Source organism: Prorops nasuta, unplaced genomic scaffold, assembly GCF_024137725.1.
Source record: "Prorops nasuta isolate Cenicafe-Biocafe unplaced genomic scaffold, Cenicafe_Pnas_1.2 PNAS00171, whole genome shotgun sequence".
NCBI classification, from domain to species: domain Eukaryota; kingdom Metazoa; phylum Arthropoda; class Insecta; order Hymenoptera; family Bethylidae; genus Prorops; species Prorops nasuta.
In genome coordinates, this window is record NW_027116967.1 from 41960 (window position 1) to 67376 (window position 25417).

Sequence of the window (25417 nt, forward strand, 5' to 3'; positions counted from 1 at the left end):
TATGGTCTAACCCAAAGAGTGTCAACTGCTTAATATTTTTTTTTTGTTTTTTGATCATTGAAGAAAATTTCATTGCCACTTGCACAGGCCAATTTTTTGGTTAAATTACGGTTAATCTAAAATCTTCCTTTTCTTCTTTATACCGCAGGCAGGTACACGTACGCACACGAAGGATTTAAGAGTCTTTCCTTTTTAATTAGTGTTTCTAAGAAACAGTAGAAATTTGTTTCATCCGTGGCAAATAAATTGATTTAAGAATTCTATGGATTTGCGCAAACAGCTGTTCTCTAGGTGCTCAGCTCTATACAGAATGAGCCCCGAGGATTGTGCCAAGCTCTAGAATTCTATTATTTACATAGAAAAAAATTCAAATACTTTAAACTTTTTTTGGTTATTTTAACATTTTAATCCCAACTTCAACAACAATTTCATATAGCTCTATTTATATTTTAGAAGCAATGTTCTTGCAAGAAATTTTTGAAAAATAAAACCATTGGACCCTGGACATTTAACATCTAGTTCGTCAAGGTAAATGGTTGCTCTCTGTATATAAAATAATTATAATTCCAAGAAATTGTTATTTAACATTGCAAAAAGAGAGAGAAACCAAAGACCTAAGATATATATATATTTCAATTTTCTTGTATTCCTTCCAACTCACTATACAGCATATACAATATATGTCTCGAGTTTGCCTTTAACGTAACTTAAAATCATCCAAGGAATAATTGTCTATAATTTAATTACAGACAAATGAAACCGCGACTTGTAGAAAAAAATCTGATGTTTATGTTATCCACGTTTCTCGTGATTTTCCGCAAATCTGACGAAAACCAAAAGAGACTACGGTCGAAGCGTGGCTCACACGAAGGCTATACGTATTTCGGCTCTTCCGGGCTTTGAAAATCAATGCCAGAACTCGGTTGGGGTAGGCGGATTGGTCACACGGTTTTCTCGCTGGGAGATAAGGAAGGAGAGAAGGAACAGGAAGAAGCACCAACGCGCGCGCGAGCCAGTGGAACGTTAATATCACTGGGCTGATGAGCAAAGAAACACCGACACGCGCGTGCGAAGCACAGCGAACACTTTAAAAACTTTCCAAGCTACCCTATATAGACTGAAATTATTACACAAACTTATATATAATCGCAGAAAACTATACTGCACTGACAAACGATAAACTACAAAGTGGAGTAAAAAAACGGAAACAGTTGGTTTTAATGAGTGAATCATAATTCGTGCAAGATGATTGAAATTTATATCTAGCCAACTGTATACGAGAGCGAGAGACTCGCATGTTGATCGATTGATAAATAAAAGACGAGTGCGACGGGAGCAGACATTTTTTTTGGCGAAATTCAGCTAGATTGGCAGAGAGTATCGGGGGTGAGAGGCAGGGTGTGAGTTTTTCCAAGATTTCTAGGGATTTCGAAAGAGCCAGTGCGAGAAATAGGTGGATGGAGAAGACCGATGGGGCAGGGGGTGTATACAGGAGGAGGGAGGAAGAGCATAGGAGAAGGAGCAGCAGCAGAGAGAAGTGGAGGGGCCGGTGGGGGGCCTTATTGATCCGGACGATTCTAGAGACTCGACCAGCACACTATAGCCGAGCCGTATGGCCTGTATATGTACTACGCTGTGTGCATGGTGTCTCTGCCCCTCGCCAATTCCATTTTAAAGTGGATGGACGCTATTTCGACATGACGCCATCATCGAGCGCGAGCCTCCACCTCAGCTTGACCTTGAAACCAATCTCTCGCAATTTAGTCATTCTTTCATTAACTGCTTTTCTCCAACAACGAACCAGCAGTCTCGTTTTCCTCCCCTGCACTTTTATCATCATCATCCCCCCCACCACCACCATCACTCGTATACTCTACTTTTATTTCGTCCATTGATATTTGCGCTCGCGAGAAACTCGAAACGAATTAAATCGCAAATTAGAACTCTGCTCGTCAAACACCTCTGCATGCAGTTTGCCAAATGTGCAATTTTATTTTAATTACGCGCGTATATATAAGAAATTCACTCGTAACGTTATTCATTTTATTAGTATACACAATGACAGCTGCTTTTTTTCCCAAGTCCTTGCACGCCTCGCTCTTTATTCCTTTATCGTATATACTCTATATAATTTAGTCTCGTTAACCCGCGCGCGAGATTTGCTCTCGGAAGAAAAAAAGTATAGTAGTGCTATAGTATAGTAAAGTTTTTCTTCAATCAAAGTTTTGTCAAGCAGCTGAGAATAACGATTGGCAAATAAGTGCACGCGAAGCTGGTTTCTCGTTTGTTTAGAACCAGCGAACGTTTAATTTGCATTTCAATATTTTTTCGGTTTGTTTTTATATACAGGGTGAGGCACTTAAGCCGCCCCAGAATATGGATGCAGAAAGGAGCGTATCTCTTCATCTATAAAAGATATTCAATTTTTGCATAGAACCTTTCTGAAAGCAAATAACAAGAGGCTTCGAAAATGTCCTATGGAAAAATTTAATATCTGTTATAGTTAAAGAGATACACCTCTTTCGGCATTCGTATTCTGGGGCGGCTTAAGTGCCTCACCCTGTATACGCTTTACGCGCTGCTTATCGTGCTTGCTACAGAGAAACCCAATCTCCCATGTTCCATCCAGACGCGTTCTTTTCGCTTTTTCTTTGCATACGTACATATATGTATATATGTATGTGTAATCGGACGACACACGGTGGGGGGCGGGGGGGGGGGGGGGTCTGAACAAAATCTCCAATCTTCAACGGTCCATTTCAATTTCACGCTATTCTGCATCCGCGTTGGATGATTTTTCCTTCTTGGAAAACGATTCCTTCGGCTTTAAGGGTCTATATATACCATTCTTCAAAGTTAACACAAAAATTATGTTATATAATTCGATAATTATATATATTTCACGCTCTACCAAACTTATCAGGCACGTGCACGCGTATTACGAAAATATGCACACTGGCCAAATAATTTACATCCAAAGTCTCTGGCAAGGCTATACACATAAGTATAGTTTTGTCAGTAAACCTCCCTCCCCCCCACCGCTCTCCGTATAACTTTATAATATTTTCATCACAGCAGCTTTAACCAACAGCTATGAGCCTACAATTATTTTTTCTTATATATGGCACAAAAAACTTTTCTTCACTGCGAACATGTTCGTTCTTTTCATCGATGTTATTTATGATAATTCTTCGTCAAATATTTGTCCAAAGAGCTAAAGCACATGCAGATATGCTCGGATCGAGATGCTGCGCGACGAATGCTGTAAAATTATACGATGTGGATTTGTGCATCCAATCGCATATAATTTACGAGTTTAGAGGTTTTCCCGCGGTGTCGCTTTAAAGCGCCGATTGCTGTGCATTTATCATCATCATTATTATTACGGGAAATACGAATAAACCGTAACATCGTCTTTAACGCGCGCGCGGATGAAGAGCGGTGTATCCCCACGTGTGGGCGTGATTCGCTACGTAGCTTTGACGTGCAGTTATTGATCACGGAGTACCCGGCCCGCCGCGGTATTAAAGGGAAAACTCCCTTTCTCCCATCATGCTCCAACGAGAATTTTCCTTAACTCGCACAATTCTTCTCAATATTGCGACGAGAATCGTCCATTTTACCAATTACCATCTCTCTCCCTCTCTCTTATCTAAAAATATAATTAAATGTCAAGAACAATCGTATATAAGAAATTTTCACTGCAAAAAAGATATTCTTTCCTGCAAGTCTTTTGTTTAAGAAATTACTACCATCATCATGCGTTATTTTTCTCGCAAAATAAAACTGAGATTAAAGTGGAATTTTCAAAAATCTTCATAGGCGAATTTGCAGATTTTCCGATGATTCTTAACGATCGCGTTTTCACGTTTCTATGTGCGTGTGTTTGTGGTGAATGGGTAGGTCGCTTTAAGGGATCGATATCTGGATATATTCTACGCGATGGTACCACGCGCATCGCAGTGCAACGAGGAAAACGCAGGGCTGTGCTATACGCCTGCTATACTCTCGATCCACCCCCTCCCCCCTCCTACCCTTCGTCCCTGAAAAACAGCAAGCACACAGCGGGGCCAACCACCCTCAACTGTACCTGCTCCCCTCCTTACCACTATACTCACATCCGTTGGAGAAAGAGCCATCCAAAACCTCGCCCCATACTCTCTCTCTCTCTCTATATATATATATATACTGCAGAAACAAAAAATACCCCTCGTTCGCAATACACGAAATATTTGAAGGAAAAAAATCGAAGAAAGTTATTCTACCGGCAATTTCAAATTTTCAATAGAAATTCCTGCATGCGGTTAAATTCGCGCGTTTATCAAATTTATATACCTTATTGTACCTATATATATATAAATTGTACGATGATCTTTTACATTCTTTGAAATTGTTTTCTCCTCTCGTATATATACTTTCTGCATTTTCTATAGATTTCCTTTTACCTTGCAGCATTTTACATTTGGCAAGCAGCAGAAGCGACGGTCGGAGCAGGAATAAATGTTGCAACGATTGTTCCATGGACGCGTTAACGGAACGTTTGTCGAGATGTTCGAGCCGTCGCAAGAATTCGGCACGCTTACTGAACGAATGTGAACTGAACGAATTACCGAGGCATCAACATCCCACGGTTGCCTCGAGAGGCAGAAGCGCGTCTAGGACGAGGAGTACATCGAGACACAGGAGCACTTCCGGTGAGGATAGTGCACGCCAGAAGAACACTCGACAAGAGGATTTAGCCAACAGCGACGCGGTAATCGTTTATCAGAATTAATTCATAATTATGCTCAGATGCAGAGTTTGTCATTTTTAAATATATATATATATATAATTACAACTTTGGATATACCCTGCGTGTGGATGCATTTAACTGCAACTCGAGGGTCTTGATTTACATATACATATACGCGATTAGCTACTTTCAACCGATCCATTAATTATACAAGTATTTCTATGAGAGACTTGGATAATACTTGTTAGATTATTTAATTAATTTTGTTTGAATAATTGAAAATAAATGTTTGCTTGATTTTAATGAGAAATTTGATTAAAAGGACTACAATTGTGATTTGAGTGTGTGTGTGTGTGTGTGTGTTCATAATCATTTCTATTTATTTTAACGAGCCATTGATTAAAACTATAAGTAAATATTGCTTTGCGATTATTCGAGCAAGGATTTATTCGAATGAAAGGAACTTTTTCCTCAGCGTATAGTGTCTGAATCTGCGCTATGGATATGCAACTATTGTTTTGGATCCTTTGCGCCAAAGAGGAAGCAAATTTTCGAATTTTGCTTTCAAAGCTCCATGCGCTATATACCAAATTTTTAAGGGGGTTGCTCCTTTGCAGACTTTACTATAGTGACGTCATTTGGAGTATAGTTGGAATTGAACTATAGTTACATCATAAGAAGAATCAATTATATATACGGAGGAGTCTGGAGAAAATGCATGGTATTACTGGAAAATGTAGGATATGTCGATTGGTTTATGGAATAGGGGTTGTTGAAGCACGTGGAATGTCGTTGCACATTGCATTAAATGCAGTCATTAGGGGGAATTAAATTTTTCTAAGCTAATTGCGAGAGTTTTACGATCGGTTGCACGCGAAAAACATGTAATTTAGGAGCTGTTAGTCGCGCGTACCATGTATACTATATAGTAATCGATTGGTATAAGTTTTGAGCATTTGCTTCTGTATATAGATGTAATATACGTATTTATCAGTCGTAATGGAGACTGCATACCATCAGTGCTCGGGCGGGATATAGCTCTCGTTCGTTAAGAGTTTTCGTGCTTGGCGATCGTTAATCATATATGTATACTTCCAAGGCAGTCAATATACTGCAAACCCACCCCATTTACAGAAACACCAAACCTGTAATGAAGCTCCCAACGAAATCTATCATGTTCCAACCGTTTCTCCTGGAATATCCCTCCTTTCCCAATATTCCTCTCGCGTCAATGTCGATGAAACGTTAAAAACGCCAGTCTTTCGTCATTTTTCTCCCAATTTCCATACAGATAATGATAGCAGGTTATTTTCTCATAGTACTTTAGCAAATCTATTTCTGTAAATTACTTCCTTTCAATAATTCTATTTTGGGTAATTTACATGTTTTATCTCAACTGCGGTTTTCTTTTATCAATACAGTATTAATTTTATTATAGGATTAAAAATTGTTGACCGAGAATTTGCGGTTTCACCAATTGTGCAATAAGAATTTTTCAAAGAACGTTTTAGCGAGCAATCCTATAGAGTCTTGCTTTCCATTAGAAATTTCAGCCACTTATATCTCTTATCAATATTAATTTTTATTAGCATATGTAGTTATAATGTCAGCATTAAGAGTGTGCTTTCCTAAAAGATTGATTTCACTCATTTTTTGCGGTTGGAAAATTTCTTCAAGTATAGTATAAATTTAAAGAGGTTTGGTAAAATTTATCTTGGAAGAATTACTTTACCATTTTTAGCAGCGAGTAATACTGCTTAGATCCTGCTGATACGTCCTCGTAGAATGGACAATGACAGAGTTTTCTTCCTTCGCAGTACTTGGCCAACTACCTCAAGTTACCTAGGACGAGTCCAATGGGAGAGTCGCGGAAGAAGACGGTGAAGAAAATCGTTACAGACTCGGAGGAAGACTTCATGAGGAAGTTCGCTACGAAGGAGACGACGAGGTCCTTGAAGCAGCACGAAATGGAGCATGCAGGAGTAAAATCATTGAACGATCCAACCATCGATTCGAGCTCTTTGTACGGTTTTGTCGAACCCTCGATAAGATACCAGCCAAATCAATCAGGAACGAGATACTTCGCAGAGCCGGAAATGGATCTTCCTACGAATTATTTGAAGAAACCAACGATCAGCTTCGCGAACGATCACGAATTTGACCTTGCGACCAATATACCGACGACCATCAGCGCCAAGCCTGCCAGCCCAATTTTCAGCCCGGACACGACGGTCGTCCTTGAAAATGCTACCAAAGTGCTTAACGAGGCTGAGAGACAAATGAGCGATTTAAATTTAACCACCGGCCTTAACTCCCCAACTAGAACCGAAGACAAGTGAGTCGATGGAATCATTTCCTATACCGTATATATAATTAATGCATGCCACCGTCATGATCGTACACGCGTTGACAATTCCTTACGCGAGAAAACCTTTCCACGCGCACAACTTGCTCACACACCCACACATATGAATGAATCGCTGGCATACAAATTTATCGACAAAATATATATATATATATATGTTTCGTTCGTCGATGTTGATCCGTGAAAAATGATCAAAGGTTCGCTCGTGCACATGCACTGCGGTCTCTTATATATATAAATACATGTGTGTGTGTGTGTGTATATTCGCGTAACGTAAATTGGTCATTCTGCATGGAGGAGCAAGAGGTATAGAAAAGAATAAAATGTCCTTTTCACAGAGAGAAGCCTGCAGTGCCGAAAATGGACGACCAATTGCTGCACATCCAAGAACTAGTAATTTCCAAGCTCCATGGATTGAAGGAAGATTCTTCCTCTTCCTCTTCTTCGCCGAGGAACCCCGTGAATCGCCCCATTCCAACCCCCAAGTCTCGCAACTTGGACGATCCAATCGCCAAAGTTTCGCGTCTCGACGACTCGAAATACCAGCAACAGCACTCCACTCGATTCTCGTCCTACGACTATTCTCCCACAAAAATTCCTGCAAAGCCCGATAACACTAGATTTAAGGTAAAACTCGTGTATACATGTACACACGCTGCACAAATATATATATATATATATATATATATATTTACGTCTTTTGCGTGGAGAATCCATCTCTCCAACGCGTATTATACGGTCGACTCTCGGCCCTCTTGCGCGAACATTTAATCGATTGTGCAGTGTGGATACTTTTCGCATCTTATTTACAAAGACAATTTATCAATCATTTTCTCTATTAAACTCACAGGTGGTTACATCCGGCGAGTCGAACAAAATATCCAGCAATCTGAAAATTAAAAATGAACTATCCTTCGAAATAACACCGGAGCTCAAGATGCAGACTTTGGCGAACGTGCACATTTCACCGGACAACTCTTTTGTCCAATCGAAATCCAGCAACGTTGGAATATTTGAGTTTCAATATGGTTCGTCAAAGGAATCGGGCGAAAAGGTGATTGTGGAAAAGCGCGACACGCAGCAAAGAACGACGCAGGCTCGCGAACAAAAGATGTCGATAGGAAGATGCCGCAGTCTCGGTAGCTTGGACAAATCGGATAATGCGGAATCTCGCGAGGCGTCGGATAACGTAACGGGTTTAGCGCTCGATGCAAATTTCGAGGTCGAGGAGACGTCCGAGGCGCGTAACGCACCAACGGTGCAGGAGAAAAGGACAGTGATTGGTGCTGCGACTGCAGCAGCTGTTTCTATCGAGAGCTCCGGGGAGAAGGATTGTCCGGGTTATTCGAATAACAAATGCGAGATTCCTGTCAATTCCGTGAAAACTTTTTTCACCGCTTTAAAGAGGTGCATGAATAAGAATGGACATCAGAATTCGAGGAAGAAAACGAAGAAGGGTATTACGAAGAAGAAGATATCGATGCTGCCTATGGAGAATGATGCAGGGAATAGCAGAAACCCGAGGGGCAGTTTTTATAGAAATGCGAAATTTCATTTCAATGCCGAGCAAGAGGACCTGCAGTCGGATAGCAGCAGCATATGCAAGAATTCCTGCAGTCTTGCCAACGATGCCGAAGAAGCTTTAAATTCGGGGGTGAATCGTCGGAGGAGGAGGGACGAGGGGACTGACCATGCGGACGAGGAGAGCTCGAATAAGAATTTAGGGCTCGATGGTGCGGGCAATAGGATCTCCGAGGACGATGATGAAGCAGCAGCAGCGGCGGCGGCGGCGGCGGCGGCAGACCTCGAGGAAGAAGGTAGGGAGGGAACGGACGGGGAAGGAGCCGCCGCGACATTCAAATCAACGCCGCTAACCACTGTGCCACTGATAAAGAAACACCATCTTTTCCACCAACTTTCGTCCGATCCAGCTAAACGCTTCGTCCCGCAAGATGAGCCATTGACGAGAGAATCTCTAGCATGCAGAGAGCTGAACGACGAGGAGATCGATATTGTTGATGGTGCGGTTGATCACTTCATCAAGAAAATGTTGCTTGAATCCGCGAGCGAGGAGATTCGTGGAATGAATGAGCAGCTGCTCGAGAACCGATCAGTCACGAGCATCGACGAATCTCAAAGTTCTGCTTCTTCTTCCTTGGAATCCAACGAGAACGAAACGCGTCGTACTCCGGACTCGCGATATCCTGCAGCTGACGCGATTGCTTCGATCGGGGAACATCGTAGCCATCGATTCGAGTCTCGCGAGAGATTGAGAAAAGTCGAGGCTGAGTTTGAAGAAATGTTGAAGAAGCATTCCTCGCTATCGAAACCCTCTTCAAAAGCAAACAGACATCCGCCAGTCGATGCTTTGGACGGGGGAATGAGTTTGCGGGCTCCGAAAGTGTCGGACTTGGACGAAATTATTCGCGCTTTTGATCAAATCATCAGTCGTGTCAGACGCGACACCGATGAAATAACGAGATCGTTATCACAGTACGAATTTTCAGAATTGTTCAACGATAATGCTGCAGAAATATTCACCATGTGCGCGAGCGCACCTCGAAAGGATCGGGGAGACGAAGCCGAAGGAGCGAATCGCGGTGAAGCGGGATCGAATGGACGGGAAGGGCCGATGAAGGATGCACCATTTTTAGGGAGAAAAGGGCCTCGTTCGGAGAGCCTCGATAAACCCATCGAGGCGAATCCTTCCAATCGAGCCGCGTCTGATTCCGCGCACAAGTTTTCCAAGAAAATTAACGAAACGGCCGTCAGGCTTAATTCCAATGTAAAAACGGGATGTTTCGAGTTGGAGATCCCTTCGGAGGGCACTGGCTACAAATTTCGAGGAGATTGCAACGTAGCCGACTCGAGAGCAGCGGAGAAACGCGATAGAATTGGGACCGAAGCGTGCGAGAGCAATAAGGAGGCGAACTCGGAGCTCAGTACGGAGGAGATAAGCGTCTTTCGAAAGTTGATGCAAGCTTTGAAGCACGCGAATCTGGAGGATCGTGCGAGCGACGAGGGTAGCGGGCTCGTGCTAAACGCGGAGCAAAATAAACTGCTGCAGGATCCTTTGAAAGTAGCCCTGGTACCGCCAGTGATCCATCGAACGTTTTTAGGGCCCGAGGAATTACGAGTGATGCACGTGGAAGGTGCAATGTCCGACGCCCGAGATAAAGCAGCGAATGCGAGCAACCGGCAAGAATCGCTGACGATGATGGAGGAATCAAACGATAGCGAAACCATAACTGATGTCGACGACGATAATAATTTGCATAAAGCGGTAGCGAATGAGCATGTGGAGATCGTGCAGGAGAGATCCGACAAAGCGGACAATATCGCTTTGGACAAGAGTCGAATAATGGTAAATGAGAGTAACGAACCAAACATTGTGCAGCAGGAGGATTTTCGGGGAATGAAATCGCAGCGAGGTACTTCCGTGGCGTTGTCCGAAGGAAAGAATGGGGATGAGGCGAAGCCGACGGAGAAGCCTCTCGAGGCTGTTGCCGATGGTATTATTGCTGCCGTTCAATTGCCCGACGAATCCGAAGGAGCGGTCGAGGAGGCAAAGAGCGCCAGGGGGAGTGACGGCGGGGATGTTGGGAGAAGGGCGAAGCCTCTCCAAGACGCTCCTCGTCGAGAGGAAAGTGCCGTGGCTAAATACAGAGATAGGAGAGAAGAGAATCTTTCGAAATCTTCATCGACCGATGCTGCAGCAGCGTTGATCAATGGGAAGCTGCAGCATAGCGAGGAGGATCGCGGTCCAATGGGTATTTTTCAATGTGGCCCGAACAAGGATCGCTTGACAATCGAGCGATACGATCAAAGGGCTTTCGAGGAACAAATATTATTCAACAGCATTGCTCCGGCATTGCAGAGATGTATGGATATAATGGCAAGTGGCTCCTTGTTAGTCAACAGGGACGCCAATTGCGAGAAGACAGTGTTGATCGAGGACTTTCGATCGGAGCTCTCCGTGATAAACGAAGAAGTGTCTTCGGAATACTCTCATGGCGAACAGTCGCAAACGAAAATCCGTCAATCGGAGAAGAAAGAAATTGACGAGGTATGCGAAGAAGCGGCGGACGTCGCTAAAAATGTCCAAGCAATGAGTTCCGCTCGATCGAGCGCATCCGGAAATTCTGCGCGCGATAACGTATCGACGATAACGCAAGACGCGGAGAGAAGTGCTACCGACAAATCCGACCCTCCGGTCACCTTGAGTCTCGCACAATTGAACGAATCGGACAATTCTTTGCAAGATTGCGCCTCTCTCCCAATGTCCGAAGCAACCTCTTGGAAAAGCGATAAATGTAATAACGGACCAGACACGATCAATCGTGTTCAGCTACGCAAACAAATGATAGGCTATTTGGAAAAATGCAAGCTTAACGATGCAAGTCCTCCGGCTAAATTGCTTAACGTGAATAATTATGGTAATAATGTGGCCTCGGTGAACGATGTGGAAAACTTCTCTAGAACTTCCGAAAAATCGAGCACCTGCAGTAATTATGGAAGGAGCAATCTTGTGATTGGTCAGGAAACCAGGTAAATTCGTTCAATTATAATAGCTATATGCTTCTCTCTTATATATATATATATATATATACTAGGGTGGTCGTTAAAAAAAATCTTTTTGACGGATCCCCAAAAACCACTAGTATTTGATGAGAAACTACAATGGTTGAAACCTGTGGCCTGATATAAATGATGGAAACACGTGCCTCAATACGATCAAATACAATTTTCGAAGAATTTTACAGTTTTTCGCAGATAACTCATTAAATATTCGATTCTACGAAAAGATGCATATAACATTTTCTCTGCAGAATTAAATTCTACATAATAAAGGTCCTATACAGTTTTCTTCTAGAATGCATACTAATCGAGATATTGCTGAAAAATCGATCCTCTTGTTCGTTTATACACATTATATTGATATGTTTATATGAATAATTATTTTTAGTTTACCGTACAATTAACATATTTTATTAAATTAAGAGAAATAAAATGTGTAACTACAGCGAAATAAGAATAACTACTCATATGAGCATATGTCAATATAATGCATGTGTATAAACGAAAAAGAGGATCGATTTTTCAGCAATATCTCGATTAGTATGCATTCTAGAAGAAAAATGTGTAGAACCTTTATTATGTAGAATTTAATTCTGCAGAGAAAAGGTTATATGCATCTTTTCATAGAATCGAATATTTAATGAGTTATCTGCGAAAAACTGTAAAATTCTTCGAAAATTATATTTGATCGCAATGGGGCACGTGTTTCTATCATTTATATCAGGCCACAGGTTTCAACCACTGTAGTTTCTCATCAAATACAAGTGGTTTTTGGGGATCCGTGAAAAAAAATTTTTTTCACGACCACCCTAATATATACGTTACATTTTTTTATCCCTCGCTATTGTTATATTATTTTACAGGCATCACGAAAGCGATTCGGAGGTAAGACGAGAAGATGCTTCTTTCACTCGATCCTTATTCCCCAAATGAATCTTATAAAGGGTAAGAAAAAAATAATCGTGCCTTTACTTTAATTCCAGCTCGACGCGGCATCCGCAGCATTATCCCAGGGAGAAATTTTTCATATCAATAGGTCCAGTTCTTTGTCTCTAGGAGAAGTAAGAATTTTCGGCAGTAATTGATGACATCACGCGAAAGAAATATTTTTTAACGCGTTTCTCTCTAATTTGGCAGATATTACCATGATCCCTTTTAAAACGTTCAAATTACTCTCATCAATTTCATCCGATTTTTGAATCAAACGAGACGCGAGCAATAAATGAATGTATTTTGTAAAATTTCAAATAGTAACAAAAAAGTAGCGAGAATTAGATCTTTTTTAAGTAATTTTATTTTTAAAACTACACACACATATATATTGAAAAATACTCTAAATATTTCCGTGTAAGTTTTTATATAAATAGCTCTAATTAAAAGATGTATATGTCTATTATTTAACGCCCACCAGCAATGGAAATCCTATATATAAATATCTTACGAGTGTTATCGTATATTTCATGCGTCTAAATGTCGTTTGAATAATGACAGCAAGATTTTTCTGGAAAAAAAAAGAAAAAAAAATTGCTTGAATAAGATATCGTAGTACACACAGTCTCGCCTACATAATTATATATATATATATATATATATATATTATTACAGATAATGACTAACGCGTGTTATCGGACAGTGTAAACGCAAACATATAGCGGCGTAGTTTATATCAGTGTAATATCTCAGACAGCACGCGTAATAAAAAGATATTATTGGCTTTTGGCGCGAGATAACAAGCGTAAAAAGGGAAAGTTTACTCGTTAATCTTCAAGAAAGATTTTTGTAGTGTAGTATCTCGGTAAATTGTGTCCCGCTTAAATTCTTCAGTTAATTTGAATTCCAAGTTACAAACTTTATTTCACTTTGGTTTTTACTCTAACTCCCCTCTCTATATATATATAATTTATAGTATTTCGGATTTTGACGTTTTCGCGCGTGTACATATTATATAAAAAGCACATAATTAAATAATGTGCACAAGTGAATTCAAAAGTATATATATATATATATATAGGTTTTAAAGGAAAAGAGTGAGAACAGGAAAACTAAATTACTCGATTCGCTCGATCGGTGTACGGCACGTGTCATCGCGGCTTCATCAATAAAAACTATGTAGATATTTTGTTGCAGCTTTTTTAAATAAGTGTGGTCTGAGAAAAAATTTGCCAGAGACTGCAGACATGGTGCACAACTTGTTTCTCCTCTATACCTACCTACTAGTCAAACGCGTGGAAAATACGATAAACTATTCATATTTATTTAGATCGGTGGTCAGAATCTGTGTGAAAGCTGGATTTATACGATTTATATGAATTTAAACACTATACACGTAGTACATCTCTCTCTATACTTCAGACACATGTGGAGCGAAACATTTGAGAAATATAAACATAACCTATTAAAGCGTTCTTTAAATATGATTAAATAGTTTATATATTTTTTTACAAGCAAAAATATCCTGTTTAATTTATTTACTTGGATAGATGAAAGCTTTATACTTGTTTCTAAATCTCTATTAACCAGCGATTAAAATGTGTGATAAATATATCATTGGTTTCTGGATCTCTGAGAGAAAGAGACAAAAATTGAATTGGGACGAGGTAGAAGATGTGTTCTATTCCCAAGGGTTATTGATGAAAACGGTATAAATTGAAATATACGTGATTTTAGATTTATCGACTTTTTCATGCTTCATATGTGATTGGCTAAAATAATTGATATTAATTGTCTTAAAATTTTTAGAAAATTGTATTTTGTTTTATTTTGCAGATTGATATTGATTCGAATCTTGAGTCACAGGAGCCTTTTCATGTGTTTTTGCATAAACTTACAGATACGTTGGCCCATGCAGAGAATGGTGATTCAAATGTATGTATTTAATTATAAATTTTGAGTATGTAAAGTAATTGTAGCTAGTTACATATTTTATAATTAAAGGCTAGCTGTATTATTGCAAGAGTGCAAGATTACATTTCTACGAACCCAGAATTAATTGTCATAGATCCTTTAAAGAATGTTAGAAAATTATGTAATCGATACAAATCCTATGACACTATTCGAGAAGGTGTTAAATTAAATGGTACTTACAATATTTTACGCCAACAAATACTTTATTTTAAGATTAATGTAATCAATCAACCATGTATTTCAGATGTGTTTATGCCTAACTTTGTAGAATTAAGAAGTACCGATGTGGACGAAAATGTATCCTTACTTAAAAAAAATAGAATTAGCTTTCCATTTCTCTGTAAACCTCTAATAGCTCACGGATCGAGCGATGCTCATAAGGTATTTGTTTTTAATTTTCTAATGAATTTACAATTGTTTAAAAATATTTATCTTCTACTTTCAGATGATGATTATTTTTAGTGAAAAGGGCGTGAAAAACTGTCAGACACCGTGCGTGGCACAAGACTTTATCAATCACAATGCTATTTTATATAAAGTATTTATCGTCGGAGAATATTTCCATGTGGTAGAACGTCCTAGCTTTCGAAATTTTTATGCGGATGATTGTGCTTCAATGGATACCATATTTTTCAGCTCTCATGATATATCAAAAAGTGGTGCCAAGTCAAAATGGTCCATTTTATTGGAGAAGGACATACCCACAACTGTTAAACCTAACTATAACACACTGGAGGAAATTGTTCAAAAGATAACACGTATATGTGGATTAACATTAATGGGAGTAGATGTTGTCATTGAAAACCATACTGGAAAGTATGCAATTATAGACGTCAATGTATTTCCTGGTTACGATGGCTATCCAAATTTTTCTCAACACTTGGTATATACTATTAAGAAACTCTTGACAGAATCGTACGGAAACTGTAAAGAAAATGCAAATGAAAATGGTTTAAAGAAATGTCATAGTACTGATGTGGATTCTGGTTTTGAAAGTGACGAGAAGAGAAAGTTGAAGTCATGATTACAACTTTTTTAAATAACTGGAAAATATTAATCTGTCGGGTGCCGCACTTTCATTTAAAAATATAGGCTTTTATTTATGAAAAGTGTTTGGCTCTCTCTCTCTCTCTTTCAATCGTAGGCCCCGATCGGGTACTAAAGCAAGGCCTTCTAAGGTCATAAATGGATTTTAGCCGGCGACTAAGGGGATAAAGAATATATAGACCAATTTTGATACGACGAGCATTAGGTATAAAGTAAAATAAATGATTGCTGTACACATTCACTTTTCTGCATAAGGTTTAACAGAATCAAATATACAACAAAGGGACATATGTCTAACAAAATGTCAATTTTATGGGTGTTAGCTATTCGTTTCTGTATATACAGCTTTATTTCTCACAAGGGCTTTCGTATAAGAAAAGTCATGTAATATAATTTTTATGATGTAATTTATCCTACTAGAGGTTGAGAGTAAGATATTTGAATTGGTTGGTATTAACGTAAAACTGCCAAGGGAAAATTTTATACACATTTTATCTGCATAATATACAGTTTTTAACTGGCGATGAAGTGAATTGTAAGTAGCAACTCTTGGTAGAGATGATCGTAAGTCAATATGAAACTAAATGCAGTACTAAAGATACTATATATAAATTTGGCATTAATTTAATTGTGTATATAAAAAAATTGTTTTATTTATTAATAAATATTATATATGTACAATCCTGTGTAATAATGAAGTTACCGTTGTTGACGAATGGTGCTACTGAGATGCGATACAATGTTACCAATGCTGATACTGACATGCATCTTTTTTACTTTATATAAGAGAGATAATAAATAAAAATGCTGAAGGCATACAGTCATGTACCTGATGAAGAGATTTTGTATACAAGTGTTTCTGTAAAATACCAGACAATTTTATTCGAGAATTCAAATATCAATTCAGCATTTGCTTCTCAAGTAGATATATTTATTTGGAATATAAAAAGTATTTTAATGTGTCTCAATTTTACTCATGAAGATGTTATAAAAAATATTTTTAACAGTACTGTATACTCTACTTAACAAATTATGAAGATCAATTACTGGACATATGTATAATAATACGCGACTGTTCTTTTCTACGTCTGTAATTTGTAAGTCCAAACTGTGTAAATTTTAAAGTACAATGTACTTTCTATAATTGAAAAAGATCGCAAATTTTAACTCCCTAACATTTGGCCCAGAATGCCTTGAAACTGTGTATTATAGATTTTTTTTACCAATTGTGATTACACCTTTAATGTAATCGAAGCCTAATCATAGGTATAAATACATTAACATCTATTAATTAAAAATGTTATAACTCTGCTGTATGAGGATTACTTTCGTCAGACTCCTTTTGTTTGATCCAAGCTTTTGCAGAAGCCAAAAATTTAAGATATGGCCTTTGGGATTCATCTTCGGGGAAAACAAAATCAAATATTTCTTCCCAGCCTTCGTCGGTCTGAAAATATAAATTCACATTTTTTTCAAAATAACCATACATTTAGTAATACGTTATACGCTTATTTTGTCTCGAAACTAGAAAATAATCACACACACACACACACACACACAAATAATCTTAAGAATTTATTTATTATGTAAGAGGCATTCTAAAGTTTCGTCTATATTTTGTAGTATGTAGAATATATTCGAAATTTTACAAACAGGAAACTTACGCCATCCTCTCCAACAACGCGCCTCCTGCGTTTAATACGCCGTGGCATTTTATCCATAATTTTCTTTTGGCTTTCTTCGTCTCCTTTTTCGTTCTCAAAATCTCTCCACGCTTCCAATAACAAGACTCTGCTTTCTTTATCTCCATTTGCTCTTAACGACTCATTACCTCGTTCAAAAATTCTTCTTGCTAACGAAATATTGTCAGGAGCACCTTCTGCTAAAGCATTAGCTAGTTCAAACTTAGCATACGCAATCCAAACCTAAAATTAATTTTAAGCATTTTGAAATTACTTCATATAATTAGAAAACCCTATAATACACATAATGTTTATAATTGTTAATCAGAGAGAGAGAGAAAGTGCTTACTTTAACGTGAAGTGTACGTTCTAATAGTCTTTCAAACAGTTGCCTTGCATTTTCTGTTTCTTCCTGAGATATTTCAAAATCAATATATGATTTCCACAAAAGCTCAGGCATATCCAACCTGAAAAATATAAAAAATATTAATATGTATTATAAAATTTGTACAAATTTAACGCATCTTACGAAATACACATTTTTACCTTGGTTGCGATATAGCTAATTCGTAAATTGCTCTGGCACGATCTATATCACCCAATAGAGTTTCCAATTCAGCAAACTAAATGAAATAAAGGACAGATATAGGATTTTTTGATGATAAGAAAGTGAATTAAAATCTACAATAAACAAGCTAGATTACCTTCATCCATGTAGTACAATTTTCTGGTCCAAATTCCAAGAATTTTTCATATAAAATTCTACATCTATCAAACTCACGAAGTTGTATTTCTAAATCAATGTAGCCACGAAACAATTTATCTCTAGGGCAAATACCTAATGCCATACCCTATAAAAATTTCATTCATGACATATAAATTTGAATCAGAAAGGTATGTTTATTTAATTTTTGACTCACTAATATTTTTCTCGCCGTAGTTAAGTTTTTTTGCCTTATTTCAAATTTTGCATAATATAACCATATTTTGGAAAATGTAAATGTTTTATGAGGTATAAGATCGAGGCACACTCTGTAATGACAACGATAAACAACTAAATTAAACTAATTATATTCTTTAATAAATTCTTTGTATGAACTGTTAGTGCCTACTTGTAAACTTGACGTGTTCTGTCCGTGTCTTCCCTATCAAGCTCTTCGTATAGAGAATAATTAATCCATAGGTAAATGTATCTTCTCCAAAATTGTTTTTCCTATAAAGTAAATATTTTAATGTTAAATTCAATCTATTAAATAGCATCAAATTTAATTACCTTCGTAGGAGGTACGTTTGCTATAGCTCGCTCATAGGTTTCTCTAACAATATCAGTGTTTCCTTCAGATTCAATTAATTTAAGGTAATCAAACCACGCATCATAATTTGAAGGATTTTCATGTATTTCTTGCTCATACTGTAATTTTCTTTTACTAACTATGACATCCTCAATACCTATACAAATAAAAGAAAGTATTGTCACAATTTGTTATTAGTTTTCTAGAATGAAACACACATATATCCAAGTTAGTAATTTTATCCATTTACCTGAACGATCTCCATACTTTTTTTCATGTATTGTGTAAGCTTTATAAATTTCTTGTGTTCTATCTTTAGGAATATGATCTAAAGCATACTTATATATTACTCTTGCTCGGTCATGCTGTAGAAAAAAAGAATTAAATTTTTCAATTGCTCAAATATTGATGTATACATATACAGGGCGAGGAACTTAAGACGACCCAGAACATGGAGGCAACAATGCGCGCGTACCTATTTAAATAGAAAGGACACTCGATTTTTGCATGGGATCTTTTCGAAGCCTCTTGTTATTTGCTTATAGAAAGGTCATATGCGAAAATCGAATATCTCTTAAAGAGATACGCGTCTTTTTGTATCTATCCTTTGGGGCGGCTTAAGTGCCCCTACCCTATACAATATATATATAATGAACATGTTAAACCTACCTCACGTTGGCCTTCTTCAAACTTTGCGAATGCGATATACAATTTTTCATCTAAACTTTCGTCACCATAGAAATTTACAGCTCTTTCATAAACTTCTCTAGCACCATTGATAAATCCATTTGTTTCTTCAAAACGGGCATATTTAATCCAATGTTTTACATCGGGATGAACCATTACAAAACGCTGGTAAATATTTCTAGCTCTCTCTAATTCTTTGTATCGTAGCTCAAATTTAATATATGTTTGCCATGCTTGCTCATCAGGTTCCCATTCCATCCAGCGTTCAAATACTTGACGTGCTCCTAATAAAGAAGTTTGTAATAGAAACTGTTAGTCTACTCTTGCTTAAAATCCACACATTTCAAAGTACTTTTCCAAGCTAAATTTGTTGTTATAGTTTTCAACATGACACACAAAGGAAAATTTTAAGCATATGAGTGTATTTAAAATCCATAAATAATTAGCATAGTTTAGGAGGCAAAGTCAATTGAAATTTGCACTGAATTGAGTTTATAAAAAATATTGTCTATGTCAAAAGCACGTAACATCAAAATTATAAAAACTGCAAAGTTGCGAATAATTTTGAACTAACAAAGTATCAGACTGTTTTAATCGTACACATAATTCGTAGGATAAAGACTTGACACTTGCGCCACAACTGCCTTAAATAATTGCTTGCAGCTTCCAAAATGCTAAATCAATTGTAATAAAGAAATTGAAAGCCCTCCTTCAAATTCCCTTTCACGATAACTAGCTAAAAATTGAATTAGGAAATGTTGTAATGTGTAGAAAAGGAGGACATTTGTTTATACCTAGTGCTAATCAATAGCAAATACCTGCTTTTGAAAGGTCAACTGTTCTAAAGTTCCTTTATTTGTATGTATTTCAACATTCTTAAATTAATTTTCTGTATAACAGCCAGGTCCATCAGTTTTACTAATAATATAGAAAGAGGAAATTCCGAATAGTCCTCAATTTTGTCATTATTAAAATTGGTTTAGCTTTTTAAGGACTGCAAGTAACTATCTGCAGCCCTTACGTTGTTTCCTCAAAATTTTTATCTCAGAGTAATGATATCTTCAAACTTTTATGTGCAATGCAAATTTTCGAGTTTATGCGAATATTTCTGAACTTTTACTAAACCAGTATACTTAGAATTTTTCCATCTATAACATATTAAAATTACAACGAAATCAAAGCTAACCAAAAGAAATCTGTGCTTTGTCACAAGAAACTTTAATAATATAACACTTACCAGCAATATTTTCTAACATTTCTTCCATATAAGTAAATTTGTACCAAAATTGATTTACCCTTGGTAATATGGTTACTGCACGATCCCACAAATTTCTTGCATGATTTACTTGGCGATTGCGCATTTCCATTTCTGTATATTTTAGCCATATTGTAATATTTCTATGATCAACATCTAATGCTCTCTCGTATATTGACCTAACATTAATAATATTATATAAGTAACATTTATTAATTTGACTCTGGTAATATATATTTACCTAGCTCTTTGTATTTGTTTCTGACTTTCTTCCCACTTAGCATACTTTATCCAATTTGCAATAACCATTCGGTTCTTACGTATATTATCCTCAAATACTTTACGTTTACGATGTTGATAATCTGCTAATTCATGGGGATCTGAGATCTTCTGCTTCGGAGGCTTTAAAAGGAAATGTTAAATTTAGTAAAAAGCAAACTATCGAAAACAGTAGATAAACACTTACCGGTGGAAGGATCTCTAAATCTCTTTCTTTAGCCTCACGTAAAAGTTGCTCAGCCGTTATTTGAATCTCTGCTGGTGCTTTATTTTTAACCTATGAAAAATACATTTGTTAGTTTAATTTTTTTAAGGGAATAATATGTGCATATATATTATTCCCCAAATTTAAAATTAATAAGAAATTTTATAATTATAATGCAATTTTCAAAAATAATATTTTACCTTTGCAACTTTGGGCATTTTTTGAGACCTCTCCATGGTGGAATTGTTTAAAGCAGTAAATATTATATGAATAAATTGTAGACACAACACGGGCCTTCTAATTATGCTAAAGTTAAGCTATAGACATGTTCAGAGGGACTGACGGGCTCATAATGGCGGCACGATAAGGAAACAAGTTGGCAACATTGAAAAGAAATATAATTTTTCCAAAGTTGGCACCGCCATCGGACGCTTCGAGAACACATATCGGACTTTCGTGCGAGGTTGCCAAGTCCGCCATCTTGGATACAGCCTGTGTCGGGGCGAGGGGAATTTAGAATCAGAGGGGCGAGGGGATTTCTAGGGAGTTAGCTGTCAAATGGCGCGATTAACCCTCAATTTTGTATCATCAACAAAAATAATATTTTCGCAAAACGATTGTGGAAAAGAAGGAAGGATTTTAATAAATAACAGAGAAGACAAAATATATCAGATGAGTATAAATTAATAAAAAAAATGAAAATTAATTGTGAATTTTTTAAGAAAATGTACTTTGTGGTTATTTTTGTTACAGTGGAAATCCGGTTATGATGACTTTCAATTAAGGAAAAAAGTAATTATAGACTAATAAATGAAAAAGTATTAAAACAAGAAGCACTTCTCTGTATGACCCAGTCATTTCAATAATTGTGACTTAATGTTATAATAGTGAATGTGTAAGCGATTAGTGCATATACAACAAACTCTTATTGTAAATTTAATAATCTTGTTTGACAATGTTTTAATTGCTATTATTTTAAATTAAAGCTAGTTTAATTAACATATTTTTTTTATTGCATCCCTTTCTCAAAATTCAAAGCACACATGGTAATTACCTATTCTTGTATTAGTCATATATTGGTTAAATTACTTGCAACTGTTTTATATTTGTAAAGCATAGCTGTTTGTTGCAATGATTTTTATTATTCAATGTGAGACAAATTGCATTGGGTTTAGGCAAATGTCTTATTGATCCGCCACATCCTTTCATATCTTATGTAACATTTATTTGCCTTGTTAGTTCTTTCTTTTAGTTTTCAAAATATACCAATATTTTTTTTTTTGCTATTTTTATATACATTCAGATATGGCTATTCTATTGACTATAATTAATCTTATAAATGTCAAGATGATTGGTAAACAATTGTTCTATTAAATTTGAAGAATGGACACTTGAATTATATTTTACTTATAATGTTTTGCATCTCTTCCATAGAATATCTTCTCTTTAAATTTGAGAGGATGTTGTTCTCCAATACATTTAAGTATACTGCTGAATTTATCTTGCTTTTAGCTTCAAATAATTCACATTTGAATATCCTTCCTCAATATATAATACATATTTTGTTAGTCCTATTTGTTTGAAATTTATCTGTTCTAAAACCTTAATTAATCTAGTTACTAGATATATAATATCATTTTCAAAGAATTGATATATTTCTATCAATCTTAACAATATAATAGATGTAATGAAATATGTATTCTACAGGGTTTTTTCTCTCATAGCGGAACATAGGATTGTAACTATGAAGCACTTACTACACATTTTAATAAAAGCGTAGATAGTTACAATTTAATGGTTATTTTAGTTTAATTGCTTTTGTCATTTTACTCAATTAATCTTGGTTACTACGTTTAATTAAATGGAAAACAGTAATTTGAATATAGTAAAATTTGCTATAGTCAAATAACATGAAATCTATGTTCCGCTGTTAGGCTCGGTGAAACAAATGCATTGCTGGAAACCTAAGAATTTGAAGCCTAATTAGCAGATTTCATGTTTGGAAACTCGTAGATACTCTGAACTACATAAGTTATGTTTACGTATTGTCTATTTAGAATGATTACTGTTTTTTTTGGCTTCTTAGGTTTCCAGTCTTGAATTTGCGAACGTTTCACCAACTCTATCAGTCGGTAGAGGTTACTTCGCAAGGCTGCCAACTCGACCATTTTTTTTTTCTTTTTGGGAATGCTGTTTTCCACTTTACAACGGCCCACTATGCTGTACCACTCCGGGATTCACTGGCTGCGTTCGTTTATGTACTGCGTCCCTTGATGCATTTTGGAATTGGGGTTTTTATGGTGGTTCCTCGCTCGATACATTTCAGAAGTTCAAAGATTTAAAATATATGCTAACTCGAGTTAATGATGGGACCTTAAGGGTGAGTTTGACCAAATCTTGTAAAGTAAAATTTTACAATGTAGGATTGCCAATTTGCTGTGAATTAGCGAATCAGCATATGTATTTTCGAAAAATTGGGAATCCTACATGGTAAAATTTTACCTTACAGGTTTTGGTCGGACTCACCCTAAATGCATCAATGGACGTCATATACGTAGGCCATTGTACTGTAACGTCAGGTCTTCTTTGCCCGTCTTTATTCATCGATATCAGGGCGCCAGTTGGGTGGCCAACACGTGAGTCTTTTGACTCCCCGGCAATGCATTTGGACGTGCTCGAGGGGCATACATCTATTATCCACATTTAGGTGGGAACATATGGTATCATTGGCAAGCATAGAGTTTGCCGTTCGCGCAAGCCTATTGGAGGGAATCACACTAACGTCTTTGTACAATTCACTATGAATTAGCCGGTATCCGGTGCAAGCTGGTGTATAGCACATGCTACGGACCTATGGCTGCTGAATGCTGCGTCGCGTGCTCGGACACATTAGTCCCATGGTAGCGTTTCGACTGCCTGTTTACATACAGCGAGACTTTTGGGGAGCGTGATTGGCCTGAGACAAGGTTTGGTCCGGCGGACTTTTTTTTTCCTTTTTGTTTGGGAGGGACTAGTTTTTTTGCTTGGAGGGGGGCTTGTTTTTCTCGGAGAGCTCTTTTCTTGGCAAAGGAGCAAAAACTGTAAGGGCGTTCTAGTGATATAAAGAAATAACGCTACTGCAGCTTTTTTTTTTAAACATTGTGGTTCATATTGTTGAAATAGATTATTTTAGAAGAATAATTATGTTCTGGTATTTAGAATAGTGTGTAATAGTCGTAAAGAGTGCAAACGCTTGGTAAAATGTTGAACTAAAAGGGTTTGCTTGCTTATGTTGTAAAAAAAAGATAAATGTTTCTTAGATCTTTATTAATAACATTTAAATTGTTGCTATATTTTGGAGAAATTTGTTTTACAAGAAATGTCGTTTTGAGAGGATTTTTTTTTTGCATAAGAAGCGATGTTAATTTTTAAAGATATCATCCTGCTTGGCTTTGTAGGACTTAAAAAAAATTTTATTTAGGAGTTTCAGCATTTTTTTTTATAAAAAAAAAATAAATAAAAAAAAGAGTTTTTATTCTAAAATGTAACCTAACCGGTTAGGCAACTGGTTAGGCTGAGGTTAGGATGCTGGTTAGGCTGAGGTTAGGTTGCTGGTTAGGCGAAGGTTAGGTGGACCCGTTTTTCGTCTATATAAGGTGCGCGATGACCTAACTGACCTAACCGACGGTTCTGATCATGTTTCGGGTGCGCGATACACCCTAACCGGCTAGGTCACCTAACGCCCCTAACCAGACCTAACCGGTTAGACTAAGCCAAGGAATTTAAGCCGCCGAAGGCGGCCTATTCCTTGGAAATCCATGGTTAGGTCGACCTAACCGGTTAGGCCAAGGCAAGGATTTTAAGCCGCCGAAGGCGGCCTATTCCTTGGAAATCTATGGTTAGGGGACCTAACCGGTTAGGCCAAGTCAAGGATTTTAAGCCGCCGAAGGCGGCCTATTCCTTGGAATTCCATTGTTAGGTCGACCTAACCGGTTAGGCCAAGGTAAGTGTTTTAAGCCGCCGAAGGCGGCCTATTCCATGGGAATCGATGGTTAGGCTTTGGCAAGTGTTTTAAGCCGCCGTAGGCGGCCTATTCTATGGGAATTGATGGTTAAGCTTAGGCAAGTGTCTTAAGCCGCCGTAGGCGGCCTATTCCATGGAAATCTATGGTTAGGTGACCTAACTGGTTAGATCTAGGGAAATTTTGATTAAATTCAATTTCTTGGAGGGGGGGTTTGGCATGCAATGGGCCGCCTTCGGCGGCATAAAACACTTGACTGGGCTTAATTAAAGGATTTTAATGGAATAGGCCGCCTTCGGCGGCTTAAAACACTTCCCTAGGCTTAATCTATCAATTTTTAATGGAATAGGCCGCCTTCGGCGGCTTAAAACACTTCCCTAGGCCTAACCGG

At 37.3% G+C, this 25417-nt stretch overlaps 2 protein-coding genes across 4 annotated transcripts; one reads left to right on the forward strand and one right to left on the reverse strand.

The window, feature by feature from the left end:
* The first annotated feature begins 1185 nt into the window (after positions 1 to 1185).
* On the forward strand, positions 1186 to 15616 carry LOC136785140 (uncharacterized). Of its 3 annotated transcripts, XM_066746171.1 has the most exons (12): positions 1186 to 1400; positions 4453 to 4753; positions 6550 to 7067; positions 7436 to 7724; positions 7948 to 11645; positions 12539 to 12560; positions 12659 to 12736; positions 14442 to 14540; positions 14610 to 14751; positions 14824 to 14960; positions 15025 to 15117; positions 15216 to 15348. In XM_066746171.1, exons 2-12 carry the CDS (start codon positions 4520 to 4522, stop codon positions 15222 to 15224), a joined length of 5319 nt encoding a protein of 1772 aa, XP_066602268.1. In that variant the 5' UTR covers positions 1186 to 1400; positions 4453 to 4519; the 3' UTR covers positions 15225 to 15348. The 3 variants fall into 3 exon arrangements, with proteins under 3 accessions (XP_066602268.1, XP_066602266.1, XP_066602267.1); XM_066746169.1 differs by having other exon boundaries at positions 15025 to 15616; XM_066746170.1 differs by lacking the exon at positions 1186 to 1400 and adding an exon at positions 1546 to 1610 and having other exon boundaries at positions 15025 to 15616.
* Positions 15617 to 15624: 8 nt separating this feature from the next.
* crn (pre-mRNA splicing factor crn) lies at positions 15625 to 21363 on the reverse strand. Its single transcript, XM_066746172.1, has 14 exons — positions 21227 to 21363; positions 21009 to 21098; positions 20784 to 20944; positions 20525 to 20721; positions 19270 to 19571; positions 18851 to 18965; positions 18582 to 18757; positions 18421 to 18521; positions 18229 to 18340; positions 18013 to 18159; positions 17855 to 17931; positions 17658 to 17775; positions 17291 to 17551; positions 15625 to 17073 (listed from the first exon to the last, which is right to left on the reverse strand). Exons 1-14 carry the CDS (start codon positions 21260 to 21262, stop codon positions 16927 to 16929), a joined length of 2040 nt encoding a protein of 679 aa, XP_066602269.1. The 5' UTR covers positions 21263 to 21363; the 3' UTR covers positions 15625 to 16926.
* Positions 21364 to 25417: the final 4054 nt, after the last annotated feature.